The sequence below is a fragment of the Homalodisca vitripennis genome, chromosome 7 (assembly GCF_021130785.1).
Source record: "Homalodisca vitripennis isolate AUS2020 chromosome 7, UT_GWSS_2.1, whole genome shotgun sequence".
Classification (NCBI taxonomy): Eukaryota; Metazoa; Arthropoda; class Insecta; order Hemiptera; family Cicadellidae; genus Homalodisca; species Homalodisca vitripennis.
The window spans coordinates 137967149-137994971 of NC_060213.1; the positions used below are offsets into that span (position 1 = coordinate 137967149).

The 27823-nt window shown below is 32.8% G+C and overlaps 1 protein-coding gene across 3 annotated transcripts in view; it reads left to right on the plus strand.

The window, feature by feature from the left end:
- The window catches only part of LOC124366407 (neprilysin-1-like), a 157044-nt gene that overhangs the window by 78842 nt on the left and 50379 nt on the right, over positions 1 to 27823 (plus strand). For all 3 annotated transcript variants that reach the window (XM_046822933.1, XM_046822934.1, XM_046822935.1), the window contains one exon: positions 8354 to 8404. In XM_046822933.1, coding sequence (XP_046678889.1) covers positions 8354 to 8404 — 51 coding nt within the window. The remainder of the gene's footprint in view (positions 1 to 8353; positions 8405 to 27823) is intronic.

Consider the following 27823-nt stretch of genomic DNA (forward strand, 5'->3'; position numbering starts at 1 on the left):
ATCAACCCTTCCTACCATAGCTACGTTATGTGTAGAAAACTCGATTGCTCCACCGTGCTTAAGAGATCGTGTCTGTCACATCGCAGTGCACTCAGTGCAGATCGTTGTGTACCTGATGAGACAATGGGACTACCACTTCACCTATATATAATTATGTGTCTCTGATGTCGAAAAAATGTAAATGTTTCGTTTTGAGCTTCTTCGTCGTCGACTTTCTTTGGATCTCTTCAGACGAACATGACCTTAGATTCCAGGAATCAAGCCTGAGACAGTGTCAGATACCAGACGCTGCAAGAAAAGAAAGGTGAACTGAAGCTAAACTCAAAATTCAGTTGAATCAACCCTTTCTACTTTATATTGTGTAGTATTAGAAATCATACAACATCAGGAGTCAATAAATTATCATATTAAAATTAATAATATTTTATAAAATAATAAAAAATAAAATAAAGACAGAGCAGACTTGTAATCTAGTTAATGACAACATAGCGTGTCGTGTACAATTTGGGGAGCTGTACAATTCTCAGAAATGCTTCCACTATTACAAAAGAGATTAGTTCAACCGTGTGTGGCCTAAATGTCTGAGATAATTGCAATAAGTTCTTAAGCATGGAATTAATGACTATTTTGGCTCTTAACCTCAGGAGTGCACGTGGATAAGTATTGACGTACTAATGTCTAACTTTTCTGGTTCACACCTCGTTAAAACAATGCCAAATAATTGAATTCTTGGACCATTTCTGTTAATCCACCATCACCGCATTGTATCCCCAATTCCGTTAATACCAATGTTGGTTTTATTGGCGTTGGTCCGTTTTGAATATTATTGGCGTCTCTTCTACCATAAGACCCTATACCATAAGACCCTTTGAGTGCCAACGTCCGTTTCTACCGGATGTTCGAAAAAAAATACTAAAAATGGAAAACTTTATATTTTTAAACTAATATCATATTAGCTTGTTAGTGAAGAATGGTTCTTATCAAAATAAATTGTTATCCTAAACTTCCGATCAATTGACTTTAAAGAAAATTAATCTAGAAGGCACTGACATCACTGTCAACAGGTTGTGACGCAGATTTCTCAGTGCGTTTTTTTATCTCGTACTGTGTTGTTGTTTGAGGTTACGTTCTGAAGTGCAGTTGTTTATGTTTCGTTTGTAAATATTATATTATTTTAGTCTAGAGAATAGTTTGTCAATGTACAATTACGGATCGCTCAAGGTCCCCTTTAAGTGAGAATACCATAAGGAGAGTTGTTGAAGAAGAATACCTTGACGAAAGTTTTGTAAGCAATGTAGGTAGTTATTTCTGAAGACGACAACAATTAGGCAGAGTTCTCAAATAAAATATGTTGATAGCTTATTAAATAATCAAACTGTGAATGTTTTACTGAAACCTGGCAAAATGCCTTCAAAAGGGCTCTGGCACTCTTCAATACACCCACTCAATAAATACTAGGCACTCAAAGGGTTAAACAGTTTTATAAGCAAACATAGTAGTAGCTTCTCTTTTCTGAATTGATGAAGTTATTTATAAAAGGAGAGGCTCTACTCGTTTCTCACAATAGAAATGCCTCATCTGCATCAGACTTAGATGCTGCCCTCCGCTCATAGCGACCAACGAAATTATCCCTCGAGATAGTAAATATAATTATGTTCTTTCGTATCATTGTGTACTCATGTATTTATAAAACTGTTTAGTTAATTTTTGTACAAAAATGGGGTTTCCCAATAGAAAAGACCCTTATATTGTTAGGCATGTGACTCAGGAAAACACAAAAAGTTAAATAAAATTTATTAGTATACCATACTTATATTAACATTATAACACAGTAAACTAAGTGGTTTCTCTGTTTGTGCCAGGAATAGGCTTTTAAAAATTCGCAATTAAATCAAGCGTTTCCCTCTATAATATGTAGAATGTTTGTTCAGGAATCGTAATTTTGACCACAACACTACGTTATGAGTGTCTGCAGACTGACCATCGCGAACTTATCGCGTAGAGATAAGATAAGACAGGTGCACGTGGCTTATCGGTTACCAAAGACATTGAAAGAAAAACACATCATTGAAAAAGGTAATCTCCATATTTAATAATTTACATCGGATAGCAGTGAAATGGTCAGAAAATAAAATAACTTCACTAAAAAAAGACAGCGTCGGATTATCAAAAGACTGGCAGCCTGTGGTAATGTGGCTGTATTGATCACTTTATGTCTTATTGGTCGGTGATTAGTAAAGCTCCAGCCAATCACGGTACAAGTCACCGTGTACGCACCTGTACAAACAGATATATATTATTGGCAGTTTCGGCTTTATTCAATCAAGATGGTTCTTAACAGCGAGGCAAAAATATTTCCAAAATTTAACAGTGTAAGAATTAGATGTCAGCCATGACACACGCCACGTAAGGTTAAAAATTAAAAAATTAAAAAAAAACAACGGGAACCAAACTATATGTCAATATAAACGGCAAGAAGCTGGATAAAGTGGACGAACTACCTGATCCCATCCATCGTTGTTCATTCGAAAAACATCCTTCATCATTTCAAAAACCTAAATTTATTGATGGGTCTGCGCTGTGAAGCAACCGAATTCTGTACTGTGATCGTGCGTTATAGCAAATTGTAGCTAGACATGCAAATCACTTAAGATCCCGCTATACTGGCGGCCATGTTAATCATATACTCATACAATCAGTATGCATTTTACCAGAAGAACTAAAAAGCTTTTAGATGTGTATTCGACGTTCCCTTAAAATGAGATATCTCCACAACGCTACGATAAAAAATAAGGGCTTCAAAGTGCACGAGGTTTAACATTGTTTTTATGGTAGAAACCTCAAGATCGTTTCTGTACTGCAGGACGATCATCGTGGAGTTTGCAGACCATACCGAATTAACAGTGCGGCATGCCACATTAGACACAGTCGACACGGGATGAAGCACGATCAACAATGCGCATATACGACTGAATAACCGTTCTTTGGCAATTTTGTATTATCTTTGGACAGTAGTCTCGAAATACTTGGGAACCCGCTACGAATATCAACGCTAGTTTGAAATAAGCTTTTGCTGGACGTTTAATAACAACAAACAATTCTTATCAAAGACTGAATTGAAAAGAATTTAGAAGCAAAAGGTGAAAAATGAATACCAAAGAAGAATTATAAATTTGGATTATTTATAAGATTTTCAAAATTTACTCATAACCATGCAAGCCAGTAGTAGGAACCATATAATGGACCCTGTATACGTGACCTGCTTCAAATGAAAAGTCTTCAGAATTTCATGGATGTTCATGGTTTTATTGTTATAGTGAAAATGTCCATCTTCTCGTTTTTACGCTCAATTAATTACCAATTTTGCATTATGAATAGAAGAAAATCACATACTGTTGGCTGAGAACTCGAATTTTAATTTAATAGGAATAAAATATTTGACTATAATTCATTATAATCCTTCTGCAAGGCGAAATAGATTTTAAAGAAATATATTGATAGCTTCCTAAACCACATAAAAGGGATTCATAAAAATATATATAATTGTGTTAAAATAGCTACAAAGACAATTATCAGCTATATATTTTTCAATTTAAATATTATATTAGGCGTCGATTGGTTTTAAAATGCAAAAGGAATAACAAGGACTGTCACATGTGTGAAGCAATCTGTTTTCGATAACAATAGGAACGGATTGTTCTATTGTTGTTCTCTGCACTGCGTCGCCAGTCGCGCCAAAATACAATTCTGCAAGACATTTTCTCGAATCGGAATCCTATCAGTTTTATCTGCTTCAGGAATAAAGGTTTACCGATGTATGAAAAAATGAGACACGTTTTTTTTTTTTTTTCAAAAATGAACTTTTTATCTGTAGCAATTGTTTCCTATTTATTTATTCTTCCAACGGAATTAAATCAGTAGTACAGTTAAAGCGTATAAGCCATTAATAACACTAATAATATTTACTTATATAATAAAATAACAAACAGTGTTAAAAATAAATAATCAACAAAAAACTGAATAAGTAAGAAATATAAGTTAGTTACCAAACAGTCAGCAAAAAGGTACAAAAAAAGACCAAGACGTTAATAGATAGTTAAATATCAAAACGAGCAACAGTAATAAATTTGTGATGTGATAAGAAACAAATAAAAACAAATTGACAAATAACCATATGCAAAAATAAGAATATTTAATCAGCAAAATGCGAGAAAAGATAAATAGTCAGAAACATGCGTAAACATAAAAAATAATTAACAACAATCTTAAATAAATAATTAAAAATCAACAATGAAACTTGTGAATACGTTAAAGAAATCATTATTACAGATATGGTTTGTTGTTTGATTACGAAAACTGGCATGTTTTTAATTAAAGAGGTATGCCCCTCTACCACTTGTTTCGCTACATTGGTCGGAAACAAAATTTCTATGAAGCAATTTCTTGTGGCCCTCTGTATTGTGCGCACCGGAGGTCACTTCGTCTGTAAATTGTTCGACATCTTCTCACCCTTCAGCGTAGGCCTGGTCTATCTCATGTACAGAGCTTTTGAACAAGTCTGCATCCACAATTCTCGAGATTTCGAATGGATAGACAGAAGAACAAATACAGTATATAAAATGTTTACATCCGCCTGGCAAATGAAAGTGAAATTGTGTCAGAATGCTTCAATGACGCTCAGCCAAATTCCGTGGATACACCATCGCAGAAGTAATTATTTTCTATAAATAAACAAATGTTCATTCACAATTTAAAATCTTACTCGACCTATCTTGGCACATGATAAATTCATAGTTCTGTTCATTATGTTGAGTTTCATAGCGGTGTTGAAATAATGAAAGTCTACAAACCAAGTCACCAAGATGATATTGTACGTGTTGCGGTAGATAGACTACAACAGTAGATATGTCACACCTTAAAGTCACATATGATTGTACTCAATTTTACCACTATTTTTGCGCTGCCACCATGTTTACCCGTAATGAAGTTTACTAACGCTCAGCCAAATCCAATGGAGTGACATCAAACTCAGTGTTGCCTATACCTTACATAAATGAAGGTTAATGCACAATTTAAAATTTCTAGGTGTTCGTTTTCGAGATATCTTGCGGCTAGAAAGGTAGACAGAAAGACATAAATGAAATTATTCAGCCTCTCGAGTAACATGCTTCGCTAACGCTCAGCCAATAATAATCATTAATAAAAGTACTAACAAATAACAACCCAATCGCTTGATTCTTAAACTGAGTGAAAACTCTCGAGTAACAAGCTTTGCTAACGCTCATCCAATAATACTCATTAATAAAACTACTCATAGATAACAATCCAATCGCTTGATTCTGAAACTGAGTGAAAACTCTCAAGTAACAAGCTTCGCTAACGCTCATCCAATAATACTCATTAATAAAACTACTAATAGATAACAATCCAATCGCTTGATTCTGAAACTGAGTGAAAACTCTCAAGTAACAAGCTTCGCTAACGCTCATCCAATAATACTCATTAATAATAACTAACTAGATAACAATCCAATCGCTTGATTCTGAAACTGAGTGAAAACTCTCAAGTAACAAGCTTCGCTAACGCTCAGCCAATAATACTCATTAATAAAACTACTAATAGATAACAATCCAATCGCTTGATTCTGAAACTGAGTGAAAACTCTCGAGTAACAAGCTTCGCTAACGCTCATCCAATAATACTCATTAATAAAACTACTAATAGATAACAATCCAATCGCTTGATTCTGAAACTGAGTGAAAACTCTCGAGTAACAAGCTTCGCTAACGCTCATCCAATAATACTCATTAATAAAACTACTAATAGATAACAATCCAATCGCTTGATTCTTAAACTGAGTGAAAACTCTCGAGTAACAAGCTTTGCTAACGCTCAGCCAATAATACTCATTAATAAAACTACTAATAGATAACAATCCAATCGCTTGATTCTGAAACTGAGTGAAAACTCTCAAGTAACAAGCTTCGCTAACGCTCAGCCAATAATACTCATTAATAAAACTACTAATAGATAACAATCCAATCGCTTGATTCTGAAACTGAGTGAAAACTCTCAAGTAACAAGCTTCGCTAACGCTCATCCAATAATACTCATTAATAAAACTACTAATAGATAACAATCCAATCGCTTGCTTGATTCTGAAACTGAGTGAAAACTCTCGAGTAACAAGCTTTGCTAACGCTCATCCAATAATACTCATTAATAAAATGACTAATAGATAACAATCCAATCGCTTGGTTCGAAAACTGAGTGAAAATTTGTTTTTAAGTTTAATCCAAACGCGAATATGTGATCATAAGTTTTTTGCTTTATATAAAAATGCAATTACGTTTCAGACCCAGGATTAGGCTATATATACTTGATACTGAAAATGGGAAACGTACTATTTCACCACCATGTTTAGTTTTACCACCATGTTTTAGTTTACTGTTTTTATAATATTTAATTTTGCACCCACTTGAAAAGGATAATTTTTGTTCCCTAAGCGACTACAGCATATTTACATTTTGGTAAGCATTTCTTATATTTGCCCACAATGGCGCATATTTTTGTACGAAAATGATCTAAAACAATATTTAATTTTAATTACAGTTTTAGTCTTGTTGATTAATAGGCCTAAAAGTGATGTGTAACATATTTAATATGTGATCTACATGTTATGGTGAACGTTGTATTTTAAGACAATTTATTAGTCATCTGTATACCTTCTATGTAGTTTAGGAAGTTATACGTTTTTTGATACATTTATTTTATTATTTATATAGATAAATCTAATTTTATATCTAATTTAGATAAAGTTGTTTTGCCCCACGACAGAATTATTACTGTTGAGTAAGAAACGAATGTTTTATTTCTATCCAAGGTCTCGGACAGCAGTCTATGAATTTTCTTTCTATTACTGTTGCGAACTTGATAATTAACTGAGTGTGCAAAGGAAAAGCCAGTTATCTCCTCTGTGCAAGTAATTGGTGGTAGTTGAAAATTAATTACTTTTACTCGAGTTATTTTAATTAAAACAATTGCAGAAACAACTTAATTCGGCTTGGGATACGCCAGTATTTTTCTTTCCAACAAAATCTCCCCACAAAAAGCAGACTGAAGGAAGTTAATAATTGGATTTGCCGGGGGCTGATAGGGGATGGTGAGGGGCGGTGGGGGGCGGGAGAGTATTGTCTGTGACACCTGGGGCTGGGATGACGTATTAATCATTGTTGGACTTGCTCATTGTTGCGAAACAATACCATCTAGACCGCCGCCGGCTGGTGCAACTACCAACTGTACAGTTCTGTGCTTGTAAACAATAGTATGGGTCAGGGCCGTATCTAGAATACGGGGGCCCTGGTCACGTTGTCACCCCTACACTGTCTTTTAAGGCAAGCACATTTCGAGTTGCCATATTGTGATTGTACTCGAAATATCATATTTCTGTCAAGGATGTGCAATCGTAAAATTTAATTGAATCATTGAAAATTTACAAATTTCTCACGAAATTTGTACGAAATTATGTACTTTAATTTGACCTCAATTCATTAATGAAAGTACTGAAATTACTACTTGTAGTTGTATATCTAGTAAAGCTTTGCTAACAACCAATATTAGCTTTTAATAAAGAATACTTAGGTGTATGCAAGGTAAGAAGGTACACAATATATTTACCAGAGCAAAACTTTTAGTATAGTAGTTTATTTCCCAAAGAAATAAATCGATAGCCAGACTACTACTGATAAAAGCAGGAGTATGAAGTATATCAAAATGATTAAGAATATCAAATGACACATTTTTCAGTTATAACCAATCGTTAGATATCTAGTTAATTGTTAGATCAGCGTTATACAACGATATAACAGTTTGAAAGTTAAAATTTTCACCAAAAATATTCATTATTGTATTGGCTGACGCCAGTTTTATATTTCTTTACAAGTTTCATTCTAGGTGTGTCATACTAAAAAATAAGACGTAAAAATAGATAGTTTTATCATGTTAAAGTGCAAAATTATAGCTATTCACTGCAAGAATAAATTAGAAGAACATAAATTGTATATGAAAATCAAATTTTGGCTATCGGTGGCATAAAATATTTTTCTGACAAATTTGAATTTTGAGGACTCCCCCCCCCACCTCAGAAACTAGCGATCGTTCTTTTCTAGGAGGAATTTCCCTAACGACTTCAAGACAACTAAGGTTGTGTATTCATACAACAAAACTTTGGTCTCTGTTGCCAGATAATTCAAAGTATACATCTTAAGATTGGTTCTGAGCATTCTACGTCTAAAACACTATGCCCATTAAAATTTATTTGTGACTGGTTGATGACCACATATGTGTTTTTCAGTGCCCAACGCCTCCAGCAGGATATGCCTGACAGAAGAATGTGTCCGGACGGGTAAGTCTGAATAATATATGATTACTTATTACTTGTTTTATAGCACGTCGTGCACTGTTACAACATTGTCAGTTATTCATCTACTTTCCTCATTCATCACTCTCACCACCTACTTGGAGTTCATCATTATTTTCCCACTAATGGAATAAATCACATTCCTCTCTTTTGTAATGGATGACAAACAAATATTTCTGTTCTTGTTGGCTATTTCGTCTTGGTTTCTATGCTTTTCTAAAATCACCTATAGCGTTCTGGTCCATTTTGTTAGCCTTCCAAATCCTGGAAAAAGTATCTTGCTTTACAAGATTGAGAGTCCGATAATGTCTTATCTACTAATGCTTCGGGCCATTAGTAGATAACGACGCAGCGGCGCAGCGATGATGATGGCGATAAAAGATTAAACATCCTTCGAGATAACGCTAATCGCGCAACAGAATAAAATTCTAGAGTCTCAACACAAATGTCTGAGAGAGCAATCAAATAATAGAATGTGAACAACCTTTAGACATGTTAGACTGGCTTGGTGTAGGTTAGTGATGCGCAAATCATGAGCGAACCGGCTCACTGAACCGGGTCTCGAAATGATCTGAGACCTGTCCGATCGTCTGATGAAATGAACCGGGTCATTTGGTGAGTCGACTCCTGACTGAACAAACCATCGCGTCGCGACCCTTGAGCTGAGAGTCACCGGCCAGTTTAACATTCTTCGGTTCTCATAGTTCTTTATGACCTGAGAAATCTGCTAGACGTAGAAGAAAACTGTATTAAATCTGAATTTATTATGGACAACAGTTACACCTCGTTGAAAACTATTTATTGCATTTCAACTAAAAAGCCACTGAACCATTACAATTTCTTTTACTGTACAGATAATATTAAGGATGATTTTTCCATCAGTTACATTTCATGGTACACAGGACGAAAAACAACTGAATTAATTTTTACATTTTATTTGTAATATTATAAAGCAAAAGCAATATTGATGATTTTAACTAAAATAATTGATTGCATCAAGATAGAATAACTTACTAAATTAATTGTTTTAGTTATTTTATTCGATGATCTGATCGAGCAAACGGAGTGAGTGACGTCAGTGATCTGAGCCGGTTCATTTCAATGATCTGATCCGAATGAACGGGATCATTCCAAAGAACCGTTCTTCCCATCACTAGGGAAGGCTAACAAAATATACCTTATCCTGGCTTTCTATATCCCACTGCTTCAAGTAATCCCCAATACAAGACCCAAACTAGAGTAAACATGAACGGCAGGGTATTTCATTATGTAATATTTCTATTCAGACGCCTCCTTCAATATTTACAGGAGAGCCTTCAAAACCTTATAGACCTTTTTTCAACATTACCCCTTTTTGGCCCTTCTCAATCGTTCCTTTAAAGCCTTCTCGGAAGATATTATTTAAAATTAATCAAAAATTGATATATTCTTTTGGAAAACAACATACCGTCTTGAGAAAAATACAAGGTATGGAATGTAAATTTAAAAAATATGAATTTTTATTTTAAATACATAAATTTACGAGCGAGTTACCGCTGATTGACTTATCACGAAATTTTCGAAACTAAGAAACGAATTTACATGGAACTTTGAACACATTTTCGGCTTACCTCTTAGTGCCTTTCCTAGACACGGCCCTTATCATTAATTAATTAGTGCAATTATATAATAAATTATATATATATATATATATATATATATATATATATATATATATATAAATAATTATATCTTTGGCTGTATGTTCTTTATAGACTCAGAAACTATTTGACCGGTCATTATGAAAATTTGTATGTACATGAATTTTTCCCCGTAGAAGGTTTATATGCTATGTCCATTGATGTAACTCACCACCAGGCAGCGCTGCATCATATTAAATTTATCAAAGCGCCTGCACATTATAAACTGCAATTACGAGACCGTTACGTATTATAGAATGTCATGTAGCCAAACGCTATTTGAAGGCGCTGTTTTGATATATATTCAGCCTTAAAATAAATTTATGGCTTAACATAAAGCTTTAATGTTAAACAACTTTATAATAAAGCACATGTACGTGTACATATTATAGGAACTATCACACATTCTTCCATGTATTAAGAAATGTCATTAGAACGTACATGTAAACCAGACACGTAAAAGAATAAATTACCCCAACCTTTGACTGTTACAGAATCCATTCAGTGTGTCTAATATAATTAATTAATCATATTTACAAATTGAACGGTCAATTACAATATAACATCCGGTCTGAAGTAAATAGTCTAGAAGCCTAGAGCAAATTTCCAGTACATAGGTAAACACACAACATGATTTGTCAATAAAATCGATGGAGGAATTTTTGCTCAGTAAAGAAATTGATCGGCAGCCGTACTAATTTTTGTGGAGATCGAAACGGCAGGGCATAAACAGAAGAAAATATGTGATTTTGTAAAAGAAACTTTCGGTTATTTGACAGATAAAGATCGGTTAGGAACTTCATCTCTGTGGGATTTCCTCTGGGGCAACGGAAAGTGTGGAAACAAGTTCTCCAACTTAAAAGCATAAATATTCCTTAGTTTGTATATGACTTACTGAACTGAAGTTAGGAGATGGTTCACCAGGGACGTAAAGAGTAGAAAATAAAACATAGTTTACGATCTCATATGGAGCTATATTTTTATTATCCTTGATTTTTATTTATTAAATCCATGCGTATAAGAAAAAGTCGTATTTCATACACAAAATCTCGTTCATTAAGCTCTTTGAAATAATATTATCTACAGGACAACCAATGTTAAAATCTGCTGAAATCAAAATAATTTTATTTAGTTTTAACAATTTGTCAAAAAACTATATTATAATATGTTATTCCATTGTAAGAAGAGGAATTTCCTTTTTCTGTTCAGAATGAGATCTGTATATTTGATTATTAAAAATTCTTGTTAGTAAATCATTTTTTATAACAACAATTTTACAATTACCTTCAGAGTAAAATTCAGTAGTATTGTAAATTAATATAGTTGAGGTTTTAGGCCTTTTGTGCTTGTAACCTTTAAACTATTCTTATAAACCCTACACACTATAAAACGATGTTTTTCAGTTACTGGACAGTTTATGAAGTAGAGCGGAAACTAATCTGGTGGTATTGTTGTCTCGCCATATAGTGTCGCTCTGATCTGTCTCAGACAATTAAATTGTCGTCTCAGACAACTTTTATTATCAAGGGTGTCGCTGACAACGTAACCAACCTTCCTTATCAGTTACGTTCAATTAAGGAGGCATTTATGTCAGGCAGTTTAAAAACTAAAAATATTTATTAATTTTGTTTAAACAATCGTAAAGACTTTGTAGATTTATTAGTTCACTAGGTGCTTTGTCCGGACGATGTTCAGTGCAATATAAAACAATAGATGACTCTTCTAGTAAAAAAGTAAAAGTTTAAGAATCTCTTTTAATTTAATTTATATTCCGACACATCACTCTATGATATTTTTATGTCTTCTTAGAAAACGTATACGACTTTGTTTTAATCGTAACCTTTTTACACTTCCTTTTGTTTCTTTTAAAAATTAAATTCACATACTTCACAATATGACATCTCTGGAAATCGCTTTTGATGGGATGAGAAAACATTATAATATATTTGATAATGACGTTCTTTGACAGAGTAGCATTTCTCACCAGATAAGGTGTTTTTTTTTACAAAACGGATGAGGTACTTAGTTAGGAAGCATCCCTTAATTTAATACGCCGTTACCTTTGAACGTCCTCGCTTTTAGTTTCATATTATTTCATCTATCATTACCATACCTTTCAGGATAAAATATAATATTAAAAAGATACACTTTTTATATGAGATACACGTTTAGGTTTAAGTAAATTAATGCCCTTCTTAATAAGTAAATGAGTTAATATTAGCATGCTTTTAGTTTTAATATTATGCCGGATCTACAAAATGACAACTACGTTCAATTAAAACTTGTAACTTTTTAATGCGACAGCTATTAGTGTAGGGCAAAGATAGTACGAAGAGTTATTAGAGTCTGTAAGTGATTACAAGAACACTTCAGACTTGTAAGAGAAGAATGTCTTGTTTTGCCTTATTTATTTACGAATCGTCTCTTTAAAATGATTTACAGTTGCTCGATTTAATCTGTTCTGAATATGACGTAGTTGATTTCCTGGAAACATGAACCACCTGCGGTGCAACTTTCTTTTCTTATCTACTTTGTAGATAAGATACTGTACTGTCTGTATAGATAACCGGTTAAATCTTGTAGTGTAAATAACATTTCTATCAATTTATTGGTTAATAATGACAATACAATTGGCTGAACATTAGTAAAGCCTATCACTTGAGGGGCTGTAAAAAAGTTCTTTTCTATCTGTCTACATGCCTGTCCTTTATCAAGATTCCGCAAGATATTTCTAAAACGAATAGATCTGTAGACTTGACATTTTGTATGGAGCTTCATTTCTACATTGGCAACATTGAGATGATGGTGGTGCATGTTTGGCTGAGCGTTAGAGAAACGTTATACATCGGTCTTATGAGTAACCACGATGGAAACGATGAAATCGTAAAATAAATAAAATTGTTAATAAACTGAGTACAATTATATGACATAGGTAACATGTAGCTATTAGACTTGGAAATTTGATATACATCCTAACCAGCAAAGGCTGTGGGTAGGGTACGATAAGCGTACCCGGTTTTTTATATCGAAATTGGAAAACGATATTACTTAATCATAACCATCGATATAATCAATCGATACTGATTAATTACTTTGAATTATTAATATAAATAGTCTATATCAACAGCTGTAAACACTTTAAAATAATACACGTAGGGTAATATTTAAATTTTAAATAAGTAATTTTAATTATTAAAAATGGCAGTGAATTTTAGAAACTACCAGACATTGCTTTGAAAGATGATAAGACATAAATAAAATATATTGTTTTTGTGACTTCATCATGTTGGACTCGTACCGAAAAACCCATTATGTGAAATCTGTGGGAAAGAACAACTACTGTAACTGTGAGAGGAGCAAATATGGTCGTCTTCAGTTTTCCTAATTTTTGTTATAATAATTTGTTTGATCACTATAAGTATTAAATTCATATTGACGTGACAACGTCTTAAATTAGGTTGCGGCTCGGAGTCACTCATGAAAAAGTGTAACGCCCGGTAACGTTACGATGCCCGTCCAGTGGGTCCGCCGCACGGGATCCGCACGGGATAAAGCAGATAACTGTGGGTCCGCCGCACGGGATAAAGCAGATAACTATGTTTATTCGTGAAAATGTGGAGTGCTTAGATTCGTCAATTTACAACAACTACAACAATAAAGGTAAATAATTGTACACTGATATTTCATTATCGTAAACTATGATTGATTGATTAATTGTTAGATTGACACAAAAGTTGAGAAACTGAGTTTATAGGTTATGTCATACTATTGACAAATGTTGATAGTGTTAAGTAAATTATTAGTTTAAATCACTCTGCAATCAATCGTAATTCAGTCGATTGAGAAGAAACAGCGCGTATTGCTAGTCAAACATTTAAAATAACAAATTATAACCTCTAACCTGTCATAACAGTGCGACCAAACAAACGAACTAAACCGACCAATCACCACGCGCGGAGTTAGAATTTAACTGTGTTTAGCAAGAATTTCAAATTCCAATTTTAGTAAATGTTTTATTCAACTTTACCATTTACAATAACAAATTTTAATTAATTTCAAATTATGTACAATGTTTTAGTAAACAAAATATATTTCTATAGTTAAAATTTGTGCAATTCTTATTTTCATTCAATTCCTTGTTCCTATTGTGCAATTTAATAATATTCATATCAATATGAAAAATATTTTCATATATATTTTCTCGGTAGAATATTTATTCTACCGAGAAAAAGACGTTGTCACGTAAAATCTTCGCCCGTAAAACCGACTTTACAGGCAACCATAATTTTTTTTTAATTTAAAGCATATGATTGTTATTGAGGACTATAGATACTTTTATATCGAATGATAGTCTAGGATTTGAGATGCGAATATTCGGTATCGAAGACTACATTCTTCGATGTAAAAAACCGGGTCCGCTTATCGTACCCTACCCAAGACTGTTGCGACACATGTTGTGGCGTACGTAAGATAAATCTATTATTTTAATTATTTTATTAAACAGTGTGATCAGTGCATTTTCTTCATCAATTCTTTCTAGACCTCTTAATACCCCATATATCGTATGCGCTTAGAGTTTTAAATCGTTTCCATCGACTTACTTTAAGCGCTTATCATGCAAATCAGTGATTTCAGATGAAAGCTACCATCGATGATAAAAGTCCATGGCGAAGGCACGCCAATTTATTAAAGTTCAAAGATTATCAACGAAACATTTATATAATCTTTTCATGGAATGCTAACGCTAGATCGAAACTCGGTTTTGCAAAACGTTATGCTCGAGGATCTTTCAAAATTTTGAACTAAAACTTCGAGAAATGAGTGAAATACCATTTGGTTACTCAGAAACTTTACTAGATGGGAGGACTTATTCATGTCCTCAAATTAATGCGATGCAGAGGTACTACTGTGATGGATGCTGTAAAGTAACGAGCACGTTTATGTCCCTAATCATATGAGTAGTGGAAATTTCTAGGAATACCTCTCATTTTATAACTGTATTGAAAATTAATAAGATTAACACATGCAACGTTGCAACGTTATCTATTTATTTATTCCAAGAATATTTAATCCAATATTTTTAATTGATGTACAATACTATCTCTTTGATATCCGTAAACATATGTATAGTAATGTATGTTTGTAGTAAAAAAAACAGTCCTCAAAAGTACACTAAAATTTACTAGGCTGAATTAAAACTGATAAAATTTACACTAAAATTTACTAGGCTGAATTAAAACTGATAAAATTTACACTAAAATTTACTAGGCTGAATTAAAACTGATAAAATTTACACTAAAATTTACTAGGCTGAATTAAAACTGATAAAATTTAATTGATTATCACAATTCGACAAACCGAGTCCTCTAACCTCTAATTATGGAACGCAGGTCTTAGGAATTCCGGAATATTGTAAAATTTGATTTATTGCCAGGTATTGGATAGAATTATACACTTATCAGAGGATTTTATTATATTTCTCAGGCGGTTTGATAGCGGAAGTCCTGACGAATTCTTTTTTGTATAATGTAACTTATTTATCACTACATATTTCCACAAAATATTTCTTACGTGAAAACTTGTAACCAATAAACTTTAGGTAAATATCTGTTCCTTGCTCGAATTTCACAATTTGTAAAATACAGCTATTTAACGCAAAAACAATACCATTACATTAATAACGATTACTGGGAATCAGTTTTACTGCGTAATCAGTGCAACTATCAAATGTCTTATCGCTTTAAAGATAACGAAACTGGAACTGATCAAACGTACTTTGAACTCCAGCTTTTTTATAGAATATAAACACTTTTTTAACAGCGTGTTTCCGGAATTTTTTTATTTTCCGTCGAATTTTTCAATAATAAAGATAGAATACCGTAGTCGGAATTTTACGTAAAACCTCTTCGTATAGCGGGAAAGGTATGTAGGCTTCGCAATTTTGCACGAAAACAATTATTTCATTATGTTTTTTCAATTATTCTCCGTGTACCCCAATTGGTACCTAAAAAGGTTAATTTACCTTAAAAATTAAGCAATCGTGCGACCGACGGGGTACACGACAGTCTGAGGTATTTATTTAAGCGCGGGATCAAACAACAAACCACCAAGACTGAAATGAAAACCATGGAAACGGTCTTTATGATTGTTTAAACAACGTTAGAAAGTATTGTTAGTTTTAAAAAAGTCTGAAAATAAAACATCCTCTGAGAATACTTGTCACATAACAGAATAAAACTATAAAGAACCGTCCCCAAATGCCTAATAAAACACCGTTTTATGATTTTTATGGCGTATAGCAATAGTTGAAGAGTTGTGAGCACATAAATCCATGTTTCAATTTTTGTTGCTTGTTTAGTTTTTATTGCTCTGTTTATTATTTTATTTCCTGATTTCAGTTTGAATTTCATATTTTACTTTACCCCACATAAAGTACGTTACATTGAACAATTTTAGTTTTTTAAGCAAAATATTTAAAAAAAGTATGCGTGGTAAAATTAAAAACAAATCATAAGCGCTCCATTTTGTGGGTCAATATGTCTGTGAAAAGTTTGCTGTAACATTCATAATGTTTTGTTCGTAGATAATGCTGATTTTTTCAATAAACAATAAAAGTACAATCTAAAACACAATACAACAGTGAGGAGGGAATGATTGAATAATAAAACAAACTGTTCTCTCCTCCCTCGAATACAACAGAGATTATTTCCGGCTAATGAATCAACGGTGCTAATTATTCATACTGCCGTCCTAATGTCTTCCTCTCCTTTGTTTCAAATCTAATACGTAATTACCTGCGGAACAGTCCTTGCTGACAGATTCCCAAGTTAACCAATGTCTAATTCTCCCACTTCGTCGTAAAAAAGAGAGCTGAAATTCAGTCACTGGACGCAATAAAAAAAGCTTTAAAATATTTTTTTTAAGGCTTTGGTTTATTTGGATTAAAAATATTTAAAATTATAAAATAATCAGTACAGCACGTTTTAGTACTACATATATTCCAACTTTCACATTTAGCTCGGATATTGAAATCTGGGAGAAATGAATCCAAAAGCCTTCTTACATCACGTGAAGACCAAAAAGAAACAACAGATATAAACCTATTTTAATTATATTACCTAGCCTACTGTAAAGTTAATATTTTATTGGGTTTAACCCAGATACTGGTGACGGACAAAGCCATTTTTAAAGTAACTGTAATGCTTTTCGACAAAAGTGTTTGTAGCATTCGATAGCGGATAAGTCGATGTATCGATTAGTATAAAGTTCGATACTTTTCGATCTTCGATACAAGTCGGAGAGAAGAAGAATATCGTATTTAATTTATTCTTGTCATGTCTTTGCTGTTGTTTACGTAATGGTTAGTTAGTTTGTGTTTGTTTCTTGTTCCAAGTATGTAATATTATTTGAGGTTATTATTTAGCCAAGTGGTAGAAACATGTTTTGAAAAGTACTGATGTAGTGAGACAAATAATGAGTGTTTCGTTTCAAAACAACCCAAGATCGTAATCTGTATCGGCCTAGATTTAGGAGTGTATAGTTTGTATTAGCAAATCTTATTTATTTTATCTGTGGAATTTTACTAACATTATATGCATTTGAAATAGGATAGGAACTATTTATATCGATCTAGTGAAATGTTAACCCCAACCGAAAGTAGGTTTATAATGGTTTATATTAAATTTGTAAATACATTTTTATAACAGTTAGAGATATTTGTTCACAATACAGAATGTGTTTAGTGGATAAATACAATTTTATTTTTCCCAAACATTGCTTTTAACTTTGGAGATATAAAGTTTGACATTTAAGAAAATTTATGCTTTCCTGATTCATAAATATGATGAGTTATGCTACACCATCTTGTACTTGTACTTGTTATTGATAAATTATATTGTTATTGCTAACTCTTGATGTGATATAATACTGTTTCATATAAGGAATAACTATAATTATTATGGTTGTAATATAGTATGTTAACCAGGGTAATGTCAATTTTCATAAAAAAATGATCTGTTGCAAGTTATAACAATATCAAAATAAAAATGTATTAAATAAGTCCATCGAACTAAATAATTTTTGAAACTAGATACATGTATAAATAGTTTTTATATTTGGAATTCGGATTTAGTACAAATATACGACTTCTGTAGATATGCTCCCACCCCTATATATCTTATATATATAAAAATCTTGAGTCACGATGTATGTTGCCAATAAACTCCAAAACGACTGAACCAATTTCAATCAAATTTCACATGTATCCGTAATTTAGTCTAACTTAGAAGATAGGATAGTTATTATCTGAATTATTCGCTTATGTCGTGAATATAAACGAATAAAATGAAGAAAAGTTTTCAAAGCGCCTGCACATTATAACCTGCAATTACGAGATAGATACGTATATTAAACAGTGAAACACTATTTGAAGGCGCTAAGTTATGATGTATAATTGTCTAAACTAAATTTTTGGTTGAACTTAAAGGTTGAGTGGTAGACCACTTTGTAATAAAATACATTATGCATGTACAATACATTTTTGACATATTTTCTTGATCGTGACATCAAGGTAAAATCTACATCGGGGTTGGAAATATAATTTACTTCAACCAGAAATGCTCATACGCGGGCAAAACTTACGAAAAGCGTGCGAAGCCGCGGGAAACAGCTAGTATATATATATATATATATATATATATAAAAACAAAATTATATAAAAAAACGTATAAAATAAATCAAACCAAAAGAATTTTACTTAGTATGCATAGTAAAAAATACAGGTTTTAATGAAAAAATATATATGACATTGCATAGTCAAATAACTTTTAGTATCTTTTATAAGATAACCTTGGAAAAGTGGCCTACCGATAAAAGTAAATTAGTTGCCAGTCCTTGTGGTAAAAGAGCTTACTTTCATTGGAGAGTCGATTGCCGAGCGGTCTGACCTCTCAGTTTTGATCTGAGCTAGAGATAGCGCAGGTTCAAATCCTCTCTGTGACTTTGCACTTTCTATCAGTACCAACTGGATCGACTCTCCCTCTTATCCTGTTTGATAAGATACAAAACACAAACCAATGGACGATAAGGACGGGCATAATAAGGTTTAAAAGAAGATCGGTCTCTCCTTAAACAAATCAATTAAAGCTCCTTGCTTTTTCATTTCCTCCAACTAATTCTACGTTTACTTTAATTTCGAAGGGGGCATTTCAAAATGTTTTATAATCACGTAGTCTCTCTCCATCCTTATCTCCCAGGCACCTCTGTGGAGCTTGTACATATAAATACGTACAATATACATTTTCGAGTTAGTTTGCATGGAATAGACACAAAACATGGATGTTGTGGTTCATGTCTTATGCGTGTCACAACGCTCTGGTATGATTTGTTTAATTTGACCTAGATTGTAGTTGTGTGTTAGGTTGGTTATTCACCTGAAGAAGAGATCAGATTGCAGTTCTTGAAACGTAGTGTTACTGATTGTATTGTATCACATAACGATGGCAAAGGTCCAGAAAATCCTGTTGCCTTCACAATCCTTCCATCGTCAACGAAAAACTTCAAACAAAGAAATGCGTACGTTTACAGTATATTTATGTTGGATCTTGAGTCCTGTCTTTTCTCATATAAGCACTATCTGTATGATTTACGTGATTAAATTTAAAATATAAACGTTGAATCATAATCTGATAACTTCGATGATGTTTTCTGTTCCTAAGAATTTAAATCTGAGTTTTTTCCTTGAATCTCTCAGTTCTTTCTTTTATCCAAAAGAATTTCTGTGATGTCTTTGATTTTCAAATGCATTCACTCGCGTGTGAAATCACTTGCATTTGATCAGAGTGTTTTCACCTAACCTCAAACACTTCCTTTTAATTCAACAATATCCTGAAATCTTGTGTCAAACTTGTAGAAATAAAACTAAATTCATTTTGTTTTACATAAATGAAATATCGACATTTTAAATTGAAGAAATATCTGAAATGTGCCATTTTATCGGAATAATAAGCCCCTGATAATTCATGTAAGTCGTGGGTATGTTCATTTTATTTATTTATTTATTTTACATTTCAACGAACATCCCCATTTTTATAGTTTTGAACGATAATTAAACAATGAAAGTAAACAACTACAGTGACAAATAGAGCAATAACGATTAATAAACTATTTAAGTGACGAAACGGATATAAACTATGAATGACAATAACGTAATTAATTATTAGTGTACCGTGATTTGAACTATGGAAAACAACGAACAGTAACAGGAATAAATTAGCACGAAACAATGAGAATAAAACCATGAATAAACAAGAATAGACAAGAATTAACAAGACACAATATATAAATAACAGCAGTGAGAGACGTACAGGTAAAGTATAAGAACGAGTGTCTTCCCTCATTGTGCAACTACTAGGCAGCTCATGCAGACCGGCGATCCTCCTCTTTTGATTCATGAATTTGAAGGGGCGGCTCTGTTGAACATTCCATGATTCATGGAGAAAAATGTGGATTTAATATAATTGTAGTCACAAATTATGAAGTTGTAGTCTAGTTTATTGTTTTATCTAGCATTTGGTCTTGGTTGGTGTGAAAAGCCGCGAGTAACAATAGTAGAAAGTTCGTGACATTGAATAGATTCAAATAATTCAACGGATTCAAATAAAATCTTAATACTAATGACGCATTAATTGCACATTAGTATTATGTATTACCACACTAATACTTTAGTATTATGACGCATTTAACGTGCAAAAAATAATTAATCAAGTACAATACAATAATCAAGTAGTACAGCATTGAATTTATTATTTTCGTAAATAGTGTAGCGATATAGTTTATTTCTTGGTAAATTGGTATAATTAAAAAAGAATCTTTACTGATTAATTAAATTCATGGATGAAACTTATAGATAAACTTCTTCCACGTATTCATTGAACCTCGTATAACATGTACAAGACGTGCCGTTACAATTATTTTTATCTTGTATTTTTAAGTTTAAAGGTTTCGTTGAAACTGTAAAGAATCTGTGCAAACTTCTGACTTCACAATTAGGAAGCAGCCGAGTTAAATTTCAATCTTGTGGCAGCATATTGGAAAGTAACAAGTGGGGGGTGGTTGGGGGGGAGAGACGGGGGAGGGCTGGAGGTAAATTGAGAGAGGGCGGTGGTTTACAATAATTAAAAGAGCAATCAATTAGCCATGGCGTGGCGTTAACTTTTAATATCGTTAGATTTTCATCCCTTTAATGAAAGAATGGAGGGAAAAAATAGATTAGAAACTCATTTGAGGTCTATTGGATTTGTTGGTTTTTCGTCTAGTGTATGCTTCTCGCTTCTATAGTTAGAGTATTAGAAGTAACCTAAGAGTATCATAACAATCGTCCACGGAAATGTGTGTCCGTGGGGGTGCCCGATGGCCGAGTGGTTTAAGATGCTAGACTTTGGGTCTGAGTTAGAGATAGCGCAGGTTCAAACCCTGTCTGTGACCGTTGAACTTTTCATCAGTACCATCGACCTTGTACTGTATCGACTCTCCCCCTTATTCTGTTTGATAAGATCCTCGCACAGGCCAGTGGCCCATGTGGACGGACAGACTTTTTTCACAAAATAAAAAAATCTACCTACTATAATAAAAAATTCAAAGTTTAAAACCATGCAAAATAATAAATTTATACTAATTTATATGAATCTTATCTAAGTCTAAACCACATTTTAAAGGCCTCATTATGCAATTGTGATAATAGTTCATGTAATAATATAATTTTTAAAGTAAATAAAACAGTACAAGTACGAGTTTCCCATGTCAAATTTTACAAGTCTCAGTCATTGCTCCTTTAAATTAATACTGATTATGATAAATTTGATTTAATTGTTTTTTTATTACTAAAACTATAGGCTAACCAAATAACATTATACAATAACCAGACCAAACCAAACAACCAATCGACTCAATGGTGGCAATACTGAAGTGTCTCGTTTCTAACGATATTGTAAATTTAAGGATTCCATGTTTCTAGTTCCACTTGATTGATTCACTGGTGACAATACTGAAGTAGGTGTCATGTTTCTAACGATATTCTTAATTTAAGAATTCCAACTAGTTCTAGTTCCACTTAATCGACTCACTGGTGACAATACTGAAGTAGGTGTCATGTTTCTAACGATATTCTTAATTTAAGAATTCCAACTAGTTCTAGTTCCACTTAATCGACTCACTGGTGACAATACTGAAGTAGGTGTCATGTTTCTAACGATATTCTTAATTTAAGAATTCCAACTAGTTCTAGTTCCACCTAATCGACTACGAGAGTTCCAGCTCCCCAAGGATAGTCTGATATTTAGGGATTGTGGTACTGTAGTGTATCTCCAACCCTCCTGGGTGTGATTTGTCTTAACAACGAACTCGAACTTGTAATTTACTTGTGAAATTTCTTTTAGTAATTTTTTTCAAACTCGATTGTAATTACGAATGTTGAGATTACAATAAAAAGGTAATTATTTATATTTTTACTAACTTTTACATTATATTTAAGTTTTTTTTATAAATTATACTTGTTTGTGCCTGCAATTGCAAGAAAAGCCAATGTGACAGCATGTTGTAATATAATTTTATTTGTTTATTAAGGCTATAATGTAATTGTCTCAGACTACGTTAAATAATTGTAAAATAAAATAAATAAATAATTATTTGGTTACAGGAATACAGCTTTTCATCCACAGCACCTTTATATATACAGAAGTAAACAGTCATAAGACAGATTATATGTTGTTTAATGATTATTTAGGGGACTACATATTAAGTTTGCTATCAAACCAGTTATAAATGTTTAAAAGTATCTAGACTAGAAGTTTAAAGCAATGCAATAAAATAATAATAAATAAATCAGTCCCACCATGCACGTCCAATCTCATATTGTTTTACAATAAGGTTACAGTTCAACAATAGAACAGTGCTGAATAATTAACAAATTATTTAATTACTTTTAATGTCCTCAAATTATGAATGTTCAAATATAACTAGCAAAGAATAAGTTTCATTTCAACTGTCATATGTGAACTCGAATATGTATAGACCTGAAGTGCATGTACTTCAAACATTTTGAAATTATTACGTACTGTATTTTTAATATTCTAGAGTGTAATTTTATTTTATTTTTTATATTTTTATTTCCAACGGCAATGCCCATACTTACGTGATAAAAAATAGACGGTACAGTAAATATATGAAGCATGTGGAATATGAGATGATCATAAACTATTATAACAGTGTTTACCCAAATTGACAACCAAACGATATCATAGAGATCATAACAACAGAGTTAGTTGAGCAAATAAACTATTTGTAAGAACTAGAAAAGGCCTATAACAAGAATAAACTATGACAAAGTATAACAATAAATTAACAGAGACAATAACTTACAAGAAGAAACGAAAGAGAAAGCAGCTATAACTAATGATAAACTAATTTGAACATCATGTAATTTATATGTGAGTGTTGTGCATGAATATATGTTCATGTGTGTTAAATTATAAAAATGATCTACGTGAATTTAAAATGTACCAAAGGAATGTTGAATGTACAAAGTATACAGTAATCACCAATCTTGGGCCTTACACTTACAAAACTTCCAATGTCGAATTTTGGAGAACACAATAAACACACAGAGCCTTACTATCACTACATTTACAACACAAACCAATACTTAAAACTTTTATTTTTGTGAGACCTTTTAGCAAGGCTATATCTTCGTCAGACACATCGCAAAAGTAAATTTGTTATTAGCAATAATTAGACATGTGTTATTGTAACTTAATATTAATTTGTCCTGTGGTGCGTAGCGTGTAAAATAAAATAATATCATTACTGGAAATGTACTATATACATTTTGAATTTTATTTTTGTAATCTTCGTGTAATTAACATTGAATTTTGTATTGGTCCGTCTTCTTCATTTAATAAATCTTCTGTATTTGCTTGATTTATATATGTAAGAAGGTATCTACTTTCGTGATGTGTCTGACGAAATTAGCCTTGTTATCGAAAGGCCTCACAAAAATAAAAGTTTTACATATTGGTTTGTGTTATAAATGTAGTTATTAAGTTAATAGTAGCCAATACAAGCTCCATCTTCAACACAGAGCCTAGGTGGAGCTGCGAAACGAGTGCGTGTCTCTCCAATTATGTAATAGCTTTAGCTATATTTTTTTTTTAAAAGGGAGAAGCCGATCCCCTTGTAAGCCTTACTCTGCCCGTCCTCATGGGCCACTGGCCTGTGCGAGGATCTTATCAAACAGAATAAGGGGGAGAGTCGATACAGTACAAGGTCGATGGTACTGATAAAAAGTGCAAGGGTCACAGACAGGAAAAGCACTAAGCTTTAAGCACTGAATAAACCAAAAATAAACATTTTATTAGTAGAAGTAAGTTTTAAAGGGAACAAAGAAAAGAAACCGTACAAGCTCTCCACTACCTCTACGTGTAAAGGAGAATCAATCTCGCAGACTTCCCGCCTACCCTCACTTTACCTCAAATGACCTGCCACCTCCCCTCACCCCTCACCACGCCACTAAAGAGGAAAACCTGTTGAATTAACCTGGTTAAAAGAGAGTTCACTTCGTGTCTCGGCTGATTGCTCTTTAATTATTGAAAATCTCCTCCACTCCTTTTCACTCTTCTGGACGGTTTTCCTAACCTAAAAATTGATGTTTTATAGCTCTCCCACTAGTCCGTCATACACGACATATCTCGTATAAATAGTTTCAAATTATAAATATACTATAAATAAGTCATATTTTATCAAATGTACTATACTCTCTTCTCTTGTTGTTGGTTATCAACTAATTTATTGTACAAGAGAGACAATGTGTGAGGGACACGGTAACGACAAGAAGACTCGTGTTAAGGTAGAATTAGACCACAACATCATTTGTTCACAATCTCATTTTAGCACAAATTTGTACATAAAAAACATGTATAACGTCAAATATTTGAAGACAGCACTGTAGGGCATTTCTTTGTTATAGTATTGTTCTACTGGTTATTAAATATAAGTATTTTATACACCCAACATTATTTGAAACATTCTGGATCATATGTTGTATATAATGCTAGAATCGTCCCAGGACGTCTCACACTTATGCCAAACTGTATATCTTCTGCTAATGAAGAACAATGCGTGTAAACCTTGAAATGAAATGAAATGTGTCTTTATTTTTAATGCAGAGCTAGGACTATTGAGGCATTTCTTCCACTCAGCCTCAAGATAATATGAAAAATACAAACAATACTAATAACATTCTCTTAAAACTATACTAAACAAACGTATAGAACATTATAAACTAACTTATTTGTACTGAAATAACATTGATACAACACAGTCCAATAGGAATTTAAATATATTCAGATTATCTAACCAAATTCTTTAACTTCTTTTTGAACCAAAGTTTAAAAATGGTTCATGGTGTCCCGCATGGTTGTTTACTTAAACCACTGTTTTTCTTATTTATGTATGCAGACTGCATTATTAGTCCGTAACTGGAAACTATACGGATGACATGACTTTTTGTTTTGATATTGCACTACTGTTTGGTCCCCTCACTATGCATCTCATCTTCATGTCCTGTAGAGCGTACAAAACAGGTTCTGCAGACTACTGGGGTTCGGAGAGGTCTTACTTATCGTGAAGTTATAGTCACTGCAATGGAAGATGAGTATGTGCTACCAACGCTGGCTTCCAGAAGAAGAGTCTTTGATCTGGTCTTCCTGCACAAACTTGTCAACGGGGTGATTGATTCTCCTGACCTTCTTCGTAGCGTTTCTTTCCTCGTGCCTGTGGGGACTAGATCGAGAAATCTGTTCGCTGCCAGTCACTACTAAAATAACTACAGCTACTATGGTCCCATCGGTAGACTTGGCAACAGCATCCCACCTGACATCGATCTCTTCACAAGTAGTGTACACCAGCTAAAAAAGAAGTTGTATTGATTTTCCAAGTTATGGAGTGAATGAGTTATTGTGTGAGTGAGTGAGCTAGAGAGTGAGTTTAAACTATCAGTTTTCACATAGATTCATATTATATTTAATTTGTTGCTGCTATATTGTTTATAATAGTTATCTTTTTACTTTTTGTGATTTTACAAAGTTTTAATACTTGTTGAACCTTTTGTTATTTTTTTAGATATTTATTATTGTTGTCAATCATAGGTTTATTACTGTTACTTATTATTAAGTTTAGTTTTTATGTTGTATTCAATAGTTTAACTAATTGATATAACGATATATTGGTATATTTATTGATAGTTTTATCTTCTTTGTAGTGGTTCTTTTCTTTGCTATTTTCAGCCTTTGCATTTCTATTTTTGTTATTGTTTTACCATGCCACACACTCACAAACTGTTATATAGCTAATTTTTTATAGACTAGTTTAATGTTTTGTAAAGAATAATTAGAATCTATTACTAATTAATCTATTGTAGACGAATATTTATTAGCATTTTTGAATGGATTTTATCAAGTGCATTATATTATTACTCATAATTAATATTGAATAGTATCACTGTAATATTGTTATATAATGTTACTTGTTAACTCTAATTCGACTTTTTTACATTTGCATTGTCTTTTCATTAGCTACTATTGTAAACTGGCGGTTGCCATTGGAAGAATATATAAATAAATAAAACCAAGTCGAAGTAAGATCTACAAATCTCATTCTTCATGAAATTGAATTCGAGTATTCATTATTTCGTTGAAATGAATCTGAAAACCAGTTAGTGAAATTATAATTTTGTTCTCCGTTTAACGGGTAAAGATGTTCTGCGTTCTGTTGTCTTTATGGATGATGTCCTTTTAGAGAAATCTAACTGCACAGGATTATTTGGATGATCAGTGACAGAGGATTGGCCTGGATGATCGTGTTGATAACAAGGCAGTACTACGTCACAACACGTGTCGCGGAACATAGTTCGCTGAGGTCGTTTGCTTTCAAATCTATCGCCCCTTTCATTCTTGAGATGATCTGCGGACAGATAGGCTAGACAAGCACACAGAGAAGAAATGTTCACACCCTCCTGGCACACAAACGATATATTTATCAGACCAGTGATTGGTGGGTTTAAGTCTCATGGTTCGACATGCACTAGAGGGAGTGAACATAAATGTGAATGATAGAAGCTACATGTATAACGTATATGCGAATGATAAGTTCAACTCCAATTTATCTTCCGCTTAGCCCAGCGTCTGAAATCTTGTGAAACGCTTTCACAGACTCGACTCCTGGAATCTGGAGTCATCGTGCGTCTGAAGAGATCCAAAAAGTCGGCGACGAAGACCAATTGGCATCTAAACGAACCGTTGGCATCCTTTCAATATCAGAGACAAAAACTAGAAAAAATAATATACATTATTTGTTATAAACGACATTAAAAGAAATAAAATTGAAAGTGCGTGTATGACAGTTTTAAAAGATAATTATATTTCCCAACCTTCCGTAAATTTCAGTGATATTTTTATACCATTAGTGAAAACAGAAATCCATTCCAAAATTATGAATTGCAAACCATATTTTTCTACATAATTCTTTTATCATTTATTAGTTTTTGGTCTTTACAGTTAGTTTTAAATTTTTATTCTATTTTACACATATGTTTTTTCTGTAAACAATATCAAACTGATGCTGCCTTAACCGGCGAAAGCGCTTTTTAATAAATTTAATGTGGAAGTATAAAAAA